General features: G+C 47.0%; 1 protein-coding gene and 1 long non-coding RNA gene across 2 annotated transcripts in view; one reads left to right on the top strand and one right to left on the bottom strand.

The window, feature by feature from the left end:
- Positions 1-19,841, top strand: part of Ttll11 (tubulin tyrosine ligase-like family, member 11) — a 228,581-nt gene that overhangs the window by 73,527 nt on the left and 135,213 nt on the right. Inside the window, exons 4-6 of the mRNA NM_029774.3 lie at positions 3,149-3,724; positions 15,927-16,022; positions 16,914-17,029. Of these exons, the coding sequence (NP_084050.1) occupies positions 3,149-3,724; positions 15,927-16,022; positions 16,914-17,029 (788 nt within the window). The remainder of the gene's footprint in view (positions 1-3,148; positions 3,725-15,926; positions 16,023-16,913; positions 17,030-19,841) is intronic.
- Positions 1-19,841, bottom strand: part of Gm35396 (predicted gene, 35396) — a 28,968-nt gene that overhangs the window by 6,320 nt on the left and 2,807 nt on the right. The window contains exon 2 of the long non-coding RNA NR_168304.1: positions 16,906-17,006. This is a non-coding gene — a long non-coding RNA (predicted gene, 35396). The remainder of the gene's footprint in view (positions 1-16,905; positions 17,007-19,841) is intronic.

The following is a 19,841-nucleotide window of genomic DNA, read 5'->3' as shown; positions in this document are numbered from 1 at the left end:
TTTAGCTTCAGTCGTTGAGTGGAAAGATGTCTGTTAAGCAAAACCAGAAAGGTTCAGAAGATAGGAATTCTGTTTTTTTTTTTTTTTTTTTTTTGGCTAAAGTAATGGCTGAGGGGACTGGAAATATAGCAACCTCATTTCCTAGACCCAGCACTTGTATGTGCATATGTGTGGAGGTCAGAGGTCAGAGGTCAAATGTCAAAGCCAACGGTCCTTCTCAATTGCTCTTTACCCGTTTTAAGACAAGGTCTCTCATTGTGCCTGGAGCCCAGTGGGCAGCCAGCCCTGGGTTCCTCCTGTCTCTGCCTCCCTAGATCTGGAATCACAGTGTTACACCACCATGTCTAGCTTTCTTATGTGGGTGCTGGGGGTCACACTTAGGTCCTGCCTGCAGAGCAGTTAGTGAGCCAGGCTGTGGCACTTTTGAACACATTAGGAACCCAGACTGAAGATTTGGGGTTGGGGTATCCCAGACAGCTCAGGATTCAAAGACACAGTTCCAAGACAGCCATGTTCAGGGTGAGGTCAGAGCCCAGATATTAGTAATGGCTGAGATATTAAAGTCTTTGGCTGATTAGTAGTGGCGCACGCCTTTAATTCCAGCACTTGGGAGGCAGAAGCAGGCGGGATTTCTGAGTTCAAGGCCAGCCTGATCTACACAGAGAAACTCTCTCTTGAAACAAAACAAAACAAAACAAATCAAAACAAAACAAAACAAAAAGTCTTTGCTATAGGAATCAGAAAAACGGGTCTTTCATTTTATCTTATCAAAAATAAAATTGTCACAGGGAACCTGAGGTGGGATCAAAGACCTAGGCTCTCACCCCACCTGCCTCGCTAGCCAATCATGGGACCCCAGGCGGGCCCCGCCCCTTCCCTCAGCCTCAGCCTCCCCTCTGCATTATGAGCAGATGGGATGATGTCGGTCTCCGAGGATCCTTTTGGTTCAGAAAATTCAACGATTCTCTTAGAATTAATAATCTTGATTTGTAATGACTCTGGCACAGAGAGGAAGAAATATTTAACACTGTAATGAATGACAGAGACTATTGACCATGTAGTTTAATTTATTTAAGGCACATACCCTGAATTCAAAGGAGAAAATATCACTCTGATAATATATTGAACTGTTAGTATCATCGGCCTAGCAAAAGCTTTCTAGAGGGAAAAATTACCCACCAGTGCAAACTTGACATTTTTCACTTGCTGATCCACGGCTGTCGTTCGTCCATAGCAGCCATGTTTGCTGTAAAGGCTGTGCGTGTGGATGCTTCGGATGAATATTAAATAATGACATAAGCGTCAAGGTCACTGTTGCAGGAAAGGCTGTGAGGAGGTTGGGCCTGAGAGGGAGCCCGCATTGATCTCTTGTGAAGTTCTGTTCTGGAATCCTGCTGACGTGGAGGACACAATTGATGGGAGCCATTATCAAGGCTGTAAGTGTCCCTCCATTGTTAAGGATCTTTTACAAGACCCAGGAATCGGCAAAAGCTTCAGCTAGAAATATAGGCCAGTCAAAGAGATAAGTGCATTCTAGAGAGTGGGTGGCCTGGGTCAGGCTTGCACAGCGAAGGCAAAGGCTGACGGGAGGCCAGCGCCAGACCATCATCGACTTCTCCTGCAAGTCGGGCACTGCTCCTGGGGATGGCTCAGAAGAGAGCTTCCATGCCAGGAGCTACAGAGAGCAAGGTGTCTGTCTTCACATGTCTTCTCTGAGCATTTCAGCCCACCTTCTTCCATAGCTTCCCAAAGCACCCCAACAAAGATGTCTGGATGGCTCAGGCCTTCTGAGTTTGTAAAGTATAGAAATGTATGTCTTTCAGCTCCAGAGGCTAAGAAGTCCAGTATCAAGATGCTGATAGCTGGTGAGGGGCCTTCTATGGGACAAGACACATCCAATGTGCTAGCCAGCACACAGGAGGGCTGGTCTCTCCCTTTCTTATGAAACTACCAGTGCTGTCATATCGCTCTATGCTTAGGCTTCTTCAACTTTACCTGCCAAGTTTCTACATTAAGATACCATCAACATGTGCATATTAGAGGTTAAGTTTCCAACATGTGAGCTTCAGGGGGAATACCTTGAAGCCATAGCCTGGAGGAATCAGGTACCCATAAATTATACACAACCACAGGTCCAGATCTGGGCTGGCCAAGTGCCTAGATGGTCTTGGGCATGTCCTGCTAGCCCAGATCTGGGAAAGAGCAGCTGCTGCAGATGACAGAACCTAGTTCCTGAAAGGTCCAGACAGGTAGAGGGATTGGCCAAGTCTGTGAGATACACATAATAAAGCAGAAAGCCTGTTTCTCGTGTGCTAGCTCAGGGTTTGTTACTGTGCCTGGTCCTTTGTACATCTCGGCTGGTCACTTCTTTGTATTGTTCCATTGAGGGTTGAAAAGAATATGGAGGAAGGCACAGGGCTCTAGGGTAATCAATCCAGGATTTAGCCTCAACGCTGCTGCCTCCCCCAGTTAAACTCACAAGTTTATTTTCTCTTTGAGTCCTTAGCCTGCTCAGGTGGTCGGATGTTTGCCTAGCATGCACAGAGCCCAGCACCACACAAGCCAGCTGTGATACTTGCTTATCTGTAATCCTAGCACTTGGGAGGTGAAGATGGTTGGGTGACAAGTTCAAGGTTCAAGGCCAGGCTGGACAAGATGCTCTGTCTCAAAACAAACAAGATCCAGAAAGGGGGGAAAAGCCCTTAATTCTATTTGACAAGTATTGAAGGTAGAGAGAAATAATTTGCTCTGTAAATGACACCACCAGAGCTTGAATCCAGGCAGGCTGACTCTTTCCTCTCATATGTAACAATGGCTGCATCCCTCCATAACAACCGTGTTTTCTGGGAGGGTTTGATGAGGTGACTAGTGTAAAAGAGCCCAGTGCAATGCCTGGCATGTCACAGGTAATCACAAATTGTATTAAGCTGTTGCCGTTGTTATAGTTACATGACTTGTTAAGAATACAACTAAGAACTGGTGAAGTGACTTGAACTCAGGTCAACTTTTCTAATCCACTTTCCACCTCACTCTTGAATACAAGACTGAGGACAAGTCTCATGTCACTGGACCCCCAGGCAGTGTCATCTCTGTGGAAGGGGGATCTCTGCCACATCCCTAACAGTCCGGTGTTTTCCCTCCCTTCCAGGTCCAAACGGTGAAAGAAGGTGACCCCTCCTGGAAGCCCACTTTTATTGTGAAACCGGATAGTGGTTGTCAGGGTGATGGAATCTACCTCATTAAGGATCCCTGTGATGGTCGCCTGACTGGGACCCTCCATAACAGGCCGGCAGTGGTCCAGGAGTACATCCGCAAGCCCCTCCTCATCGACAAACTCAAGTTCGACATCCGTCTGTATGTCTTGCTGAAGTCCTTGGATCCCTTAGAGATTTATATTGCCAAAGATGGACTCTCTAGGTTTTGTACAGAGCCATATCAAGAACCTAACCCCCAGAATCTGCACCATGTCTTTATGCACCTGACCAACTACTCCCTGAATATCCACAGCGGCAAGTTTGTCCACTCTGACAGCGCCAGCACGGGCAGCAAGAGGACTTTCTCTAGCATTCTTTGTAGACTGTCTTCCAAAGGTGTGGACATCAAGAAGGTCTGGTCTGATATCATCTCCTTAGTTATTAAGACTGTCATCGCCCTGACCCCAGAGCTCAAAGTTTTCTACCAGTCAGACATCCCAACAGGGAGGCCGGGGCCCACCTGCTTCCAGGTAACCATGCCAACCGCCACCCTGAGTTTTAGCCTTGACTGGGCTGGGGAAAGGCTCCTTGGCTATGTGATGAAGGATGGGTAGGATTGCATTGTCAGAGGTGGGGATACACAGGTGATGGCCACTCTGGGATTTTGTGTTAACCCCCCCAGACCAACTTTGAACTTTCTGTTTCCTAGGTGACTTGGGGCAGGCTACTTTCCTTCATTTAACTATAAATCTGTAAGATTCTTGTGAGAGCACATATGTCATGCATACATTCTTTGTTCACTGGACAGCTGTTACTGCTTACTTGGGGGGGGGGTCGGGCATTGTTGTAGAATCCTGCTGCCCAATGCCAAGAATCCACAGTGGGGAAAAGCCATTAAAGAAGCCATTGACACAGAGGGTTACATGTCGTAGAATCAAGTAGGAAATGGACCAAGTGCAATGGGGTTGTGGACCAAGCCACCATTCCTGGCTCAGTGCAAGAAGTCATGGTAGTCCCACTGAAAGTTGAAGAGAGAGATGGAGCAGGAAAGAATGGATAGGGATCACCACAGGCTATTCTAGGTGAAGACATGCTGCTCTGGAGGTAAGAGGGAAATCTGATGTGTTTGGAACACCCAAACAAGTTCAGTGTGGTTAGGGCACGTTTTGAGGCCCAAAGGAGGGATATGAGAAAAGATGAGGTGGGGGTGAGTAGATCAAGCCCACGTTGTGGAGAGCCTTGGGGGCAGTGGCAACCATCATCAGAGGATTATAAATGGGACAGATCATGGTCAGCTCAGAAGTACACAGTTCCATGATCAGTGGGTTATGTATTGAGCCAAGGCTGGCTGCCAGGTGATTGCTAATGTATGTTTCTGTACATGCAAGAGCAGATGCTGGCTCTGAATAGGAAGATCTTGATAGACATGAAGAGAAAAGCTGAGTTCCATCTGAGGATGTTGGATGGCTAGACTCGGTGACTGCGGGGCTCTGGGGAAAGAGAAGAGATGGTAGCAGAGAGGAGAAGAGTTCCTGGGGTGGAGTTCTTGGGCTCTTGGAAAGATGGATAGAGACTACTTGTAGAGGATCGGGCTAACAGGTAAGGGCCAGGATCTGAAGGCAAATGCCTGCATGGCAGTTGAAAGAAGAGGTTAGTATACAGGTGGATATTTGGGCTGGCATTTGGGAAAGACTGGTGGGTTGGAGAAAGAACTGGGAAGTTATCCACTGCCGTGATTGAAGGCATGAGGTGGTATGGACAAGACCCCCATGACACCCCCAGTTAACAGGAGGATGGAAAGAGGCAGGCAACCAACAAAGGAGACTGAGAAGATGGATCAAGGGGTAATGTGTTGGAAATGCCAAAGAAGAGATGCTCAGAAAATACCTGAGCATGGGCCTGTAGCCTCAAACATTGCCAGGATGTCAGGCAAGACTATTCCTGGAACTGTCCATTATGTTCACTGACACTTGTCCTGGGGACTCTAGCAAAAGCTGTCTTGGGCAGCCAGCCAGTTTGTGAGAGGGAAGGAAATGGAGTATGGTGTAAAACAGCTTTTTAAAACATAGCTCTCAGGGGTAAGACAGGGGCATGGAGACTAGGCACTTATGAGGCACACCCTTCCTGTCACCAGATCTGTCAGACCAGGCAAGAGAAGATACGATGGACTTCTGGGATCCTCTCCTCATAATCTTTCATATTGTTGCATAGCATGACGAGAGTGGGGTGGAGGGTGGGGTGTGTGTGTGTGTGTGTGTGTGTGTGTGTGTGTGTGTGATGTGTGAGGAATAGAACAACACAGAACATATTTGTAATGATCACACCCAGCTCACTGCCCAGCTCCGATGTGTGTTCTTCCATATTCTCTTCCCCAACCCATCCTCTACATAACCACTATTCTGAATGGTATGTTGACCATTTCCTCGACTTTCAGAACTACATGTGGTCATGCATATATGTCCCCCCAGACAGGACACTGCCTTATCTGACTCGCTTCCGAGCTTCATATCAGCCCCAGTGTGACTCCCACCTTCTGAAGCGCCTGCTCCTTCACAGGCAATGGCCCAAAGGTCTGGCCCATTGCTGGGGCTAGTGGCATGGGTTGGCTTGCACTGGTGCACACCACATAAGTACACACAGTTTATCACTTTTTCTGTCAAAGGAGATCTGGGTGTTTCCTGACTCAGCTAGAAGGGTTGAAGGCAGTAAGGGATGAGAGTGAAGAGAGGGGTCAGAGCAATGTCTCTCTCATAGATAGACACCTACTGACCAGCCCACAAACACACTGGGTTGCTCCAGATCCAGAGACTCAGGGATTTTGCCCCCATCAGCAGGATCATCAGGTGAAAGCCTCTGGCCAGGGATTGAGACAGTGTGAGAAGTAGTAATTGTCCCATCGAGTCCCATCCATGGTCCTATGCCAATCCTGCTCTCTGAGCCTGCAGCTCTTAAGCAGGTATTTGCAATAGCCGTGAGGAGATGGTTAGAAAGGGCTACTGAGGAGGACTTCAGGACAGTGCTAGAACAAAGAAGTCCCAACCCAGGCCACCACAAAGTGAGGGTCACACCCTGGGTTCATCCCTGAGGACAAGTGTGGCCATGCCTGTTTGGCTATTCTAAGAGCATCCCATGGGGCCAGGCAAGCATGACCAAACCACAGAGGCCCAGCAAGGAGGACCGGGTGGTCATTATGTGTGTGTCCTGCAGTAGACAGGCAACAACAGCCACCAAGGTTGGGGTAGGGCCAGCTGTAGGGGCTGAAAGTCCAGATCAGGAGCCACTGCTTTGGTTAGGGTCACAGCTAGCAAATGGGCTCAGAACCTCATGGCCATTTGCCACTATTTGACCACACGCTAAACGCTTCCAGGGTGATGAGACAGGCTAGGAATGAAGCCCTTTCTGGTATAGTAAGTACTGGAGACTTTCTCACCACCTAGTGTGTCTTAGGTTCCCTCTGCACACTCACACCTGTGTGTGTGTGTGTGTGTGTGTGTGTGTGTGTGCGCGCGCGCGCGCGCGTGCGTGCATGTGTGTGTGTGCGCGTGCATGTGTGTGTGCACACGTGCACGTGTGCACACTGGGAAGTGATGTAGGTGAAGAGGCTTTAAGAAGGTGTCAAGTGGTATCTGTTGCTCTGAGTGCCTTGGATACGCAGTAAGGGAGAGGATTTGGAACCTACTCAGAGCCAAGTCCACTCCTGCTTGCTCTGTCTGAATCACCTTTCAGGATGCTGTTAGCTGGGCTCTAGACACACGGGCAGACCTTGAGGTTTCCATGGTATGGTTCTGATGTCCATTTGCCACGTGACCTGTCCTAAGTCACTTAACTCTTCAGGAACTTAGCTTCCTCCCCTGCCTTACAGGGTCAGCACCCAACTCCTGTGAGACATGGATGACACAGGAAACACTTTGCATACTGTTGAGACTCGGCACAAGTGCAGGAAGTTATTTCTTAGCTGGGCAGGTCTTTCTTGCTTGTAGCAAGACCTGGCCAGATGGCAGCGTTACAGAGCGTAAACCCTGGCCAACCAAATTACACTCATCTGGGGCATGTGACTGTGACCCTGTTCCAGCCATGACCACAGTAATGACTTGGAAAACATGGTGGCCAAGCAACAGCTGGCACGGCTCTGCTGTGGTCAGATTTCCTGTAATCTGCTGCTGAGGAACACAGCTGCCCTGTCATTTCAGCCTCTGCCTTGTCATTGCCCAGGCAGCCCCAGCCACAGAGCCTCACATCTGCTGTCTTGAGGGCAGCAGTGTGACCCTGGCTTAAATATCAAGGTCAGCCTGGGTGTAGACAGTCATGTGGCAGAAACACACACAGAGGGAACACACTTTGTGGCTTGAACTGTATAGTTTTCTTGTTCTCCGTGTCTAATTTTGTCTTTAGCCATGACCCTCCTGTTGGATGTCTAGAGATAGAGCTTTCCTAAGGCCTAGTATAATTCTCCTCTTCCTGTGTCCTCTACCCTCTCTCTTACCCCACAGCCTATACACATCACCAGGCAGAAGCTGAGAATCAGTGTATTGGGGTGGGGGATGGAGGGGCTGTCAAGGGCTGGGGTTTCCCTCTCAGATGGACTGGGTTGAGCTTCTTCCAGCTCCTGCTTACAGCAACTGTAGCTGGCGAGCTCGACAAGTCAACCTTTTCTAGTCTGGATTTTTTTAGCTATAAGTAGCAAGCTTGTTTGTAGCCATACCCCAGAGTTGTTGCACACTCCAGCAAGAGGGAGCTGTGTAAAACAGCCCCCAATACACAGCAGTCACTTAATAAGTGAGAATATGGGTGTTTATTACTCTGACAACAGTTATCACACCTACCCACCTACAGTAACCTTGAAGTTACTGTAAATCGGCAACTATCCTCATTTTGATGTTAACTAGGACATTGGTGATAAAAGTTTGGAATCAAGTTTGGAAACCAAGACCTTAGCCTGGTGTTTGTCGCATCCCAATCCAGCTGCCTAGCTCCCCTGTGCCTCAACCTTGGTTCTTCCACACCAGATCTGCTTCCTCTCCAGAGGTTGTCACCAGTGCCTCCCTGGTTGGACCATTGGTCCTCTGTCTCTGCCAGCCTGGCCTGCTCACTCCTATTCACTAGTTTCAATATTCAGTACCTTCCAAAGTACAGCTCAAGACTTTCTTTCTCTGTAAAGCATTCCTTGTCCACTCTGACTATGTTATTTTCTTCCTTTGCAATATATCACATTCCCTGGGTACCCACTGAGATGAGACCTGAGATAGGTGTGGGCCATGTAGCTAAGGACAAGGCGAGGCCAGGGCCTCTAAGGGGTGCTCCGGTTAGTGTGAAAGACTCACAGAGATAATCCCTGCTCTGTATACATCATGCTGTCCAAGTGCTCACATGAGATGAGGGGAGAGAGTTAACTGTCCAACTGAAGGCTCCCAGAGGGGATGCCCAAGTGAGTTCAAGGCATGATTGAGGGTTTTCCCAGCAAACACCGAAGGGTCTCACATTCTCCTGTTTCCCTGCTACCTTACTGGTTGTTCTTCCCTGGCCTCTTCCTCTGGACCTGTCATTAATGGAAATATATTGGAGGTCCCTGGATATCAATTCTTGGAAACTTGTCTTTGTACATCTACCATCTCTTCCTAAATGATCTCATCCTGCCCTGTGGCTTTAGGGATCAGTTAAGTGCTGTTGAGCCCTAAATTTATATTGCTAATCTTGACCTCTGCTGGAGCTCCAGGCTGATATATACCATTGCTCCCTTGCTCTTCCCACTGGGATAGCTAGTGGGCACCAAACACCAGAGTCAAAAGCAAACCCGCGCCTTCCCTCCTAAAGCCTGCCACCCACAGCTCTTCCTGTTTCTGTAAGCAAGCAGCATTCACATAGACAGAAGCTGGAATCATCCTTTGCTCTTTCATCCCCTTCTTGCCACATGCAACTCACAAAGAACCCTGCAGTAGCCAACAAGAAGCTTCAGAAGCACAAGTCAGGTGACATTGCCTTGCCTTGCTCAAACCCGGCAAGGGCGCCTTCATTGCACTCACAACCCTGGCTGCTATGCGATTTATAAGATGCTGTCTAATCCATCCTCTCTGTTCTATCAGAGCTCAGCTCCTACCATGTTCCTTTTGGCCACCTACTTTGTTTCAGTACTCGTTTCTAGAATGCTCTTGCCAGCCCTTCAAACAGGACTCACTCTTTTACTTTAGTTGCTGTTGACACGTCACTTCCTGAAATCCACAGTTCTGGTCATGATGGAGCCACAAAGACTCACCCTTAACAGCTTGGCTGCCAGAAATATGTAAAAATATGTATGTGAGTAAGTGTTTTGAGCTTTGGATGGTAGAGGTGGCCTACTGTGAGCCCAAGAAAAGGATAGCATCAAAGCAAATCCTGCCGATGTCCCTGCTTTCTGTTAGAGGCAGTGTCTGGAGTATGGGACAAGGCTGGCGTGCCACACAGACCTGGTGACCTCAAGGAAAGAGACTGGTGATGTGGGCCAGATTCTGGAAAGCTGGTTAAGTCAAGAATGAGCCCCAGAAATCTATCCCAGGATCCCAGCAAGTCTTAGTGGAGTCCTAGGCCATTTGTGTGTGTGTTAGGGTGGGCGTGGGGTGTTCATCTACCAAGCTGGAAAAGAATGACCTGAAACTGATAATGTGACCTTCTGGAGCTCACACATGACAGGGAGGAGTTCTAGCCTTGAACAGAGAGTCCATATCTAAGCTACAGTCCAGAGGCCTTGCTGGTTACTCGGGGTGTTTAATGAAGACGTCAAAGATGTTCTGTCTCCATGAATTGGCACATGGATTCTTCCTCAGTTGACACAGCCCATCTGACCATAAACAAGATTTTCAGGTATCAGAATAACCCACAAAGACTGATTGCAGCACAAAGCCCAGAGTCTTGAGATGGATTCTAGATATCTGTCATAGTGCTGCCATTGGTGCCCAATATCCAACTGAAGAAATCACTAACGGTGCACACAGGAAGGAGAGCTGGGGACAAGTGTTCACTAGATTCAAGGTCTTAATGATGAGAGAACCAGCAAGAAAAGAATAACAGAATAATTATAGTGATGCACAAGAGCTCAAGGAAAATACTATCTTAATAAAGAGAGAGCTAGAAGTCCTTAAAAAGAGCAAGTGGAACTTGTAAAGAGTCTGAAATCCAAGCCAAGCATGCTGGTCCATATCTGTAATCCTAGCACTGAGGAGGCTGAGGCTGAAGGATGGAGGCCAACGGGAGCTGTGCCGTGAAATAGAGAAGCAGCAAGAAAACAACCAAAACGGAATCTTGTTAATGATGTGAAGTTTCACTGCCTGGGATCAACTGAAGAAAGCAGCAGTGACCTTTGAAGGCAGCAGCAGAGCTATGCAAAACTACACAGGTACAGGACAGGACAAATCATGGAACAGACAAGGAGACCTAACCCACGTTCATCTGGGTCCCAGGACAACAGAGAAAAGGCAAGCATAGAAAACATATGAAGATCTGGTAGTGGGAGCTTTCCAAACCTCGTTAAACATAATGGAAGTTCACAATCTAAGAAGCTAAAACAAAACAAAAGATGACAAACTAAAAACAAAACGAAAAACACACCAACAAACTCCAAACAGGACACATGTCATACACCCCCACTCATACACCTCCACTCATACACCCCCACCTCCACTACCCCACCACCCCAACCCTACCCACACCCCACCATAAGACTTACAATAAAACTGTGAAAAACCAGTAATGATAAGAACAGCTTTACAGCAGCCATGGAAAAAAGACTGATTCATTGAAAGGAAGAATGGCATGTGTATACACACACACACACACACACTCACACACACCCTGTGAGAGGCTGTGTGAGTCAGAAGACAGTGGCTCCTTACCTGGCCTCTGCCCCCTGTGCCAGGCTTCGAGTTCTTACCTTGCTCATGGCCCTCTCCCCTCAGATATGTGAGCCCTGGAGACAGCAGAGCTTGATTTTGAGCTGCTTTGTTCCTAATGACAAAGAAATGGTGCCATCCAGGAAGAAGAGAAGAGTTGGGGGTAGGAGAGACACAGTTAACTAAAGCAACCTGGAGCTGTGTGGTGAGAACCCACAGTGAGCGCCAGTGAGGGAGGCGGCTGTGTGAGACAGGGTCCAGCCAACCCTTAGCTGAGGCCACGCCACAGGGCTTGAACCTCTATGGGCAGAGGTGAGGCAAGGGGTTGGTCATATTCTATTTGCATTCTAGAAGTTACCCTGACATCTAATGCCAATAATTTAATTTAAAAAGTCTGAGTTTGAAATCAGGGAAAGCTAAGAGCTGAGAGCTGAGAGCTGAGAGAAGGTTCCAGAAGAGAGACTGGGCCATATCTAGAAAGCTTGTGAAGGAGCTGGCAAGCAGCCATAAGGGGTGAAGGGAGAAGTTTTGGCTTGATTGATGGTTGGGTAAGGGATACGGAACCTGTTATCTACCACTGTGGACAAGCAGATCGGCTCAAAACAACCTACCTTCATTATCTCAGCATTCCTGGTGATCAATAAGCTAGGGGCAGGACCTAGAGAGTTGACCAGGCAGTTAAGAGCATTTGTTGCTCTTGCAGAGGACTTGGGTTTGATTCCTAGCACCTACATGCTGGCTCACAAGTCCTTTAACTCCTGACCTCAGCAGGCACCAGGCACCAGGCACACACTGTGCACAAAGGTACAAGCAAGCAAAATGCTAATGTGCAGAATATAATAACATAAATAAATATAAAAACCAACATAATAAACTTTTAAAGATCTAGGGGTATAATTCTAACTCTCTGGAGAATTCCAGGTTAGTCAGAAAAGCTAACACAGTGAGACCCCTCCCCTTTCTCAAAAAAGAAAGAAAGAAAGAAAGAAAGAAAGAGAGAAAGAAAGAAAGAAAGAAAGAAAGAAGAAAGGAAAGAAAGAAGAAAGGAAAGAAAGAAGAAAGACAAAAGAAATCTGGGAGTAACTGATGTGTCTTTGGCTCCAATCTCCAGGCTGGCCAGGGCCTCAGTCCTCGAAGAGCCTCCCTGAGGGAGGTGGTCCTCCAAGTTCACTCACAATGTTGACAGGCCTCAGGCCCTGCCTGGCAGGTGACTAGATAAATCAGGTCAGCTCTCTACAGGGCAGCTCACTTGCATTCCTGGTGGCTTCCTTCAGAGTGGAGAAGAGCACCCCAAGACAGAGCCACTATCCATTTTTAACTTAAAGTTGAAAGAGGCACGCCATCATTTCTGCCTCTTTCTGTCAGAAACAGGTACTAAATGTAGCTTTCACTCAAGAGGGTTGAGATGGCTGGGGAGTTGCACAAACTCTTGAATCCTGGGAGATGAGACTCCTTGGTACATTAGAGACCATAAGCCATGGGTAGTTGTATGTATAATTTGAGGTCCCAGACCTCCTTGTTGAGAACAGTTGATTTTGGGTGGTCTGTAGCTCACTTGGAAGAGAACATTCTCTCTGTAGAATGTAGCTTGAAGCCTTTGTGTGGGTCTAGTCAGTCACTCAGGACCTTCTCCTACTCGGTCTGAAGCTTCTAGAGGTCAACAGCGAAGCTCAGGTGGTTTTAAATGCCAGGGCATCCTTCAGGTGGGGGCCCCACTCTACATAAGTGTTGGTTGAAAGGCTCCATAAGACAGGAGATTACACGACTGAAAAGCCACCTCTCCATTTGACAACACTTGCTGTGACAAAACTGTGAGAGAGACTTGGAGGGAGCTCCTTCCCTTCCCAAGCTGCAGGCTTTCAGGGTCTCCCAAGAGAAGGGACTAGACAAGATTAGTGATTTTTCAAAGAAGACAAAAAAAGGGGCCTAGAGAGATGGCTCAGCGGTTAAAGACACTGGCTGTTCTTCCAGAGGTCCTGAATTCAATTCCCAGCAACCACATGGTGACTCACAACCATCTGTAATGGGATCTGACACCCTCTCCCGGTGCTGTCTTGAAGACAGCTACTTATATCCATAAAATAAATATAAATCTTTTTTAAAAAGACAAAAATACATAAATGTCTCTTCCTGGAAGTAACATATTAAAAATAAGTCAAAGTTGACCTGATCTGGCCGGCTTCCTCCTTCCTAAAGAACACTGTCTCGGGAAATTGTGGACCAAGAAAATTCTAGCTTTTTAGTGGCAAGATCCAAGTTGAAGTTCTTCCCAGTTCTTTGAGTCTGAGATAGTTCATCAGCAAACTGGTTGAGAGGAAAATAATTCAGATGTGCTTAAACTTACAAAAACTATAATGTGCTTGAGCTTCCTTAGACACACAGTCCATCAAATGTGGATTCTATTGCAGAATGGGTTCTATTGTGAGTCCCACTTGATGGTGCGTGGTTGTAGAAACCATTTAGTAACTATAGCACTAATGAGTGCTAATGAATCACACTAATATCACACTATGAATGAGTGAAAGCTCTTGTTTTACAGGTAAAGACAGTGGGGCCTAAAGCCACAAAGAAGCTTGCCTTCATTCTAAAGGCAAAGCTAGAACACGAGTCGTCCCTTGTGACTCTATGGTATGCCCATGCCACTTCCATTTCTTGCTGATGTCTTAGTTGGAAACTGGAAAGGGGGCTAACATAGATCACCTTCTATATGGCGAGCACATTCCTAGGTACCACTTTTCTTAGCCATGATTCATGACCCTGTAGGGCTTCCATTTTATGCCCATTTCTCTACGAGCTAATGTGCTCAGAGAGGCTAAATGCCTCCCCTAAAGCCTGTTAAAGAGCTACTGAGGGAAGCTGAGCTGAGACTGGAGCCCAGGGCTTTCTGATTCCAAAGCATATAAGATTCAGTACATTCAAAACCAGGCACCCATGTTTAGATTCTTGAATAGTTGACATTGTTAGATGCCAAGCAACTTATTGGAGGTTTTGCTGCCCCCTCCTACAGCTCTCAACACCCCTCCCCATTCACCAGTCCACTGGGCCTGGGACAGAGAAGAGTCTACCAGGTTTGAAAAGTATAAACCCATATTTCTAAGATACAACAGAAAGCCAGGGCAGACACTTAAGGATGACCAGAACGAGCATCAGTCCCTGTCCTCAGCCTCATCATCTGCAGCACATGGCTCGGGCCAGGTCCAAAGTTACACCGCTGATGTCACCAGATCTCTTAAAGGCCTCATCACTCATACCCACTTGTCATTTATTATTAAGCAGGCCTGTAATACACGCAGCATGTCTACTGATTTCCACCCCTTCCTTTCATGACCATGGGAAGAAAAATAGACCAAGGGTGATTTTTCCCAGCTCCTCATCCTGATTGCCCTTCACCAAGACAGAAGTTCATTTTGAATCATTCCCAAAAATGGCCATCCAGACTTTGATTTCATTAATATAGATGAAGCTACAGTTTGATAATTATCATTTAACTAATGCATATTCTCTATGGATGAGCAAATGGGTTCCCCTCATCTCTCCCTCTCAAGTCTATAGATGAAGAGGTGTCTGCACTGTACCTCTTTCTTTTCTGTCCGCGTATCCTCCGCATTATTTCTTTTGAGACCCTGGGGTTGTGTCAACGCTGTTGGAAATGTTCTAATGTTCTTCCCTCTCTAGAGATCTAGAAACCCCAAAATCTGAGGTCCATGTAGCTGAAGTCTGAACCTCATGAGGAGGATGCAAAGTTATCCAGGTGGAGGACTGTGTGAGGGGGAGAGCAAGATGCCCGTGGCACTTGGTCTGATAGACTTGTAAAGGAGCCGTTCAGAGGCAAGGGCGGCTGGATGGCAGATCACCTGGGGCCGGTCAGTGCTGAACTCAAGCACAGGCATCCAGCAGTTGGTGCTGGAATGAACGTTGAGTGCAGGCCTGGCCTGTGGTGGGGATGTGTGGAGTCGCTGCATAGGGTCCCATGTTTGGAATGGCTCTCCAGCCTAGTTTTATGTTCTGTTTTCTCTGTCAGGAAAGTGTTAATGCTTTTTGAGCAAAAAGATACACATTCATAATACTGGAGGCACAGGTGATTGGTTTAGATATGAAAGCCAACGCTCTCACACACTAGGTAGGCAGTTCTGAGGAAACCCACAGTGCTTCCCGAGGCCCAAACTCTGCTTCTGTCAAAGAATGTTTCCATAGGATCTAATGAGATTCTGAATCTTTGGTGTGTCATATAGTTACTGTGTGTGTGTGTGTGTGTGTGTGTGTGTGTGTGTGTGTGTGTGTGTGTTGCACATTAGTAGGGGTCCTAGGAGCTGGAACACACACCCACACATACACACACCAAGAGATTATATCAGGGTCACTCAGAGGATGGTGACTGCCCCATTCTACACTAATTCAGCGGGTGTGGCCTGTAGAATGAGCTACTTTGAACCCTTACTCATACACGCTCCAGGTTAAGAAAGGTGGCCTCAGGTTTCCAGAAATGCAGCCAAGAAGTAAGTTCACAGAGGAAAGTGGAACAAAGGCCAAGAGAGAACTCAATGGACTCCTAATAGTCCTTGACACAATAAAAAGCCTGTTACAAAGGAAAGGGGTCGTCATTTTATGGCACTTGAGGTGACACTGAGAGAGCCACTATGGGAACGCATCCCATTACCAAGGTTTCTATAAAAAAAAAGATCTGCTATCCATTTGGTCCAACAAGTACACCCAGAGGGGCAAGGGCTGTGGAGGACAGAGATCAGGGTCAAGTCCAAGACCGGAGACCGAGTTTGAATTTATTTTCCCCTTAATGTCCCTAATACCATACTCAATTCCTGAGAAGAAATTGTGGCCCGAGGGAATAATGCCGAGTTATGTTTGTTCTGCCCAGATTCTAGGCTTTGACATTCTTCTGATGAAAAACTTGAAGCCTATGCTACTTGAAGTGAATGCAAACCCCAGCATGCGAATTGAGCATGAATACGAAGTAAGTGATTGCCGCACACCCCCTGGGCCGCAAGGCTGCAGCGCACATACCCCTGATTGCAGGGTATCCCCTTGGCTGCCCAAGACTTGCCACCCTTGAAATTTCACAGCAAAGTTTGGTTCAAGTCAAATACTTTTAGTTCTGTCAAACTCCAAATAGAGTCTATTAATATGAGACCTTTCCGACCCTTGGTAATTTCCCAGCATGCCATTCTTCTCATTTTTTAAGGTGGGAAACTTAGAAGCAGCTGAGCCTTTCCATCAGTTTTGACATGAACTAATTAGTTAGCCTCAGGAGATGAACTAATTGAAATTCTATGACTATGAGTTAGCCACATCGACATTCTTGAGCCACTAAGATAAACAGTACATTTAACAGTGCCTGTGCTGCCCAACCCTCACCACATATTTAAAGAGCTAGAGGAAATACCCCTAAAATTACTACTGGGTTTGGAGGGATTATCCAGATTCTTTTAATTTTTTTCAGCCCTCTTCACATTCTCAGCTCTTACAAAAATAATCCAAGAAGTACAGTGCCAAGAATAGGCATGTGGTGCACACCTATAGTCCCAGGAGTCCAGAGGGCAGAATCATGAGTTCAAGACCACCCTCAGCTACATATCAAGTCAGTGGCTAGCCTTGGCTAACAAAATAAAACCATACCAATAGCACCAAAACAATAGCACTATTGTTTCTCTGTGTGAGTTTTGTGAATTTATAAAAGGTAATTTGCATGCTAATATGGAGGGGCGGTGTAAAAGTTCTCTTCTATGGATTTGTATAGGCCACACATATAAACTGCACAACCATTTGAACTAGTTGGAGGCAGTCAGGGATAAGCATCAGGACTGGCTCACAGTTCGGCTCTAACTCGGCATCCTTACCTTCCAAGCTCTCTCCAGGAGTGTTTGAAAATATCCCCAGCCTGGTGGATGAAGAGGTAAAGGTGGCTGTGATCAGAGACACGCTGCGCCTCATGGACCCGCTGAAGAAGAAAAAGGAGATCCAGTAAGTCTCTAGTGTGTCAGCTTCCTGCTGATTCCTTCATGTCTCTTCATGTCTCTGCTCTGGGTCCCAAGTGGGTGAAGTAACTTCTTGAGAGCTAAATGAATAGTCCACACATTTCATAAATAGTCCCACATAAGCAGCAGCTCAAAATCAGGAATGGTTGGGGATATAGCTCAGTGGTAGAGCATGTGCCAAGCAAGCATGTGTGAGACCCTAAGTCCTTGGCCATCCAAATCCTAATCTCCCATTTCTTCAGTGACAGGTTCTGCACTTGCCCAGGACTGTTTGACTGGCAAGAGAGTGGTAGCATGCAGGAGAGACCCCAAAGGGACACGGAGAGAGAGGGGCTTCAGAGGCCTCTGCCCTCCCTCTCGGTGCTTTACACTCTTGTGGCATGAGCTCTGAGGTTTGTAGAGTAGACACCATCGCCTTCTGACACCTCTAGCACAGGTCCAAATTAAACTCTCCCCATGGGGACCCTAGGGGGACAATAAACGTCCCTGCTTCACTTTTCATGAAAGTATCCTTGATATGAAGAACATGTCCCTTGGCCAGTTGGTTCTGTTTGTCCCCCACCACACGCACATCAGGTTCCCACAAAGTGTTTGTTGTTGACTGAGTCTTGGCAGAAACCCGAAAGCAGGTGTTTCAAGTAGTTCTTCCCATATTCGTGATGTACTGGACTGACCCAAAAGCTCCAAGACCTAGCCTCGTGGCTCGAGGCAAGGAGGAGTGCTGACTTCCCCAGCAAGTGGTGGTTGTTAGGTTCCTCTGCTGAGACTCCTCATCCATGGGACTCAAGCCCCGATCTTGCTTGAGTAGCCTTACAGCCATGCTTCTCACCTTCAACTGCACCTGAGAGCCTCCCAGAGCAGCTTTTTAAATGCCAGCATGATGGCCTCCACCTTCAGCCACGCTGTTTCTTAGGAGTATGGCTTGGAGGTTTGTCCACACATTTGCAGGTTCCCTGGGTGCTGCCTCGTGGCAAACCATGGTCGAGCAAACATTCCTTGCAGAAAATGTGAGTCTATAAGATTGGTCATATTATCTTCAGGCAGGCTGGGTGCTAACTGTTCCCCTGATCTGTCCTGAGAACAATGTCACCACAAACATTCACTTCTGTGGTTTGCATAGCCAGTTCTGTCTGTGTGGCCTCCATGGAATCCTGCTTCGGAGATGAGGTCCTTGGGCCACCAGATCCTTAGAGCTGGACATCCATGGCTGGACAGTGGGCAAATGATAGGGCCACTGACTAGACACACACGGCTACTCTCTCTACTCACCCTCAGAAAAAACACCGGTTAGAGTTGCAATTTAGTCAGATGAATTGCCATAAAGCACACTCCTTAAAAATCTTTCCTGCAATGGTTATTGATCTCAGCAGTCAAGATGAGATCCCAAGAGACTTTGTGTTCCACACGGAGAGAATTAGGTGGCTTTCTGCAGCATGGTAGTGCAGATTATTTTAGAATGACCTTGACACATTGGAATTCTGACTTCTTCTATGTAAACAAGAAGTTCAAAATCCATTGTGTGGCCTGAGCATACTTTTAAATTAAAAGTTTTTTCTTTTGCAAATTTCCTACATGGGCGCTATGTTTACACATTTTCCACTCACTCTCTGCAGCTCCTCCTGTGCCCTTCCCATCTCTCCATCTCAATAGTCACTACCACCTCCTTTAGTAATTATACACACACACACACACACACACACACACACACACACACACACACACACACGTGTGTGTGTGTGTGTGTATGTGTATGTGTGCGCTTAGACCTGATCACTTGGGATTGGATAACCTATCAGAGGGCTCTTCTACGGCCATACTACCCTGAATGCACCCTCTCTCCTCTGAGCTCAGAGGTTAAACAATGCTCAGATAGGAGGCCTGAGCGTTCTTTAACCTTTGCTACCGAGCACAGAGAAGCAGAGGTTCCCCCCTTCACAGTAAAGCAGCACAGGGAAACGAGTTTTCTTCTCCTCCTGTCTTGTTTCGAGTTACCTATACAATCCATAAGAGCTGAAGATCTGAAATTTAATTACCAAGAAGCCCAGGATCATTGATTGGGAAGGATGAAAGAGGCATTTTATAACTTATCAAGTCATAAGCAGCAGCAGCAGCTCATTTTTAATTTACAAAGCATTGACGTTCGTATCGATATCCAAGGACAGAATTATCAGGGCTCTGGCTTCATTCCTAATCTAGAAACCCTTTCATCTCTCTCTCCTTCTTACCTGGAGCATAAGGAGGTGTGTGACTAGCTAAACACCATTTTTTGTGATTTTTCCCTTAATTTCACCTTTTTACTTTATTTTTAGTCAGCATCCACGAGAGTACATTGCAGTCCGCAAAGTGCATAAATATATAACACATGTTATTGTGGTAACTTTACCAGGGTTGTGGCTGAAATTATTCTCAGTTCCTATGACTCAAGGTAATGGGACAAAGCACAAGGTGGGGGCCATAGAAAATGTGCAGGGCTGTGGGGCCGAAACCTGTAGGTGCAGTTCTGAGACCACTCCATTACATCTGTATTGAGCGACGTCACAGTAGAATTCAGGGCCAGAATTAACCTGCAGTAGCAGAGTTTTCCATTTCTTTTTGCTGTTGTTTGTCTGTTATTTGAGTTGGGTCTCACTGTGAAGTCTAGGCAGGCCTTGAACTCACAGTCCTTCTGTCTCTGTCTCCCTAGAGGCAGAGGGATTACAGGTGTGTGTTGCCATGCCCAGCTCTAGAGCCTGTGGCACGGTCCTTATTAGTTCCTGCTTGGGGTGTTTGTTATCAAGACAGCTGGGGGTAGGGGGGAT

The sequence above is a fragment of the Mus musculus genome, chromosome 2 (assembly GCF_000001635.26).
Source record: "Mus musculus strain C57BL/6J chromosome 2, GRCm38.p6 C57BL/6J".
NCBI classification, from domain to species: domain Eukaryota; kingdom Metazoa; phylum Chordata; class Mammalia; order Rodentia; family Muridae; genus Mus; species Mus musculus.
The sequence above is the reverse complement of the archived record's forward strand: the minus strand, read 5'-3'. Positions and strand labels throughout refer to the sequence as shown.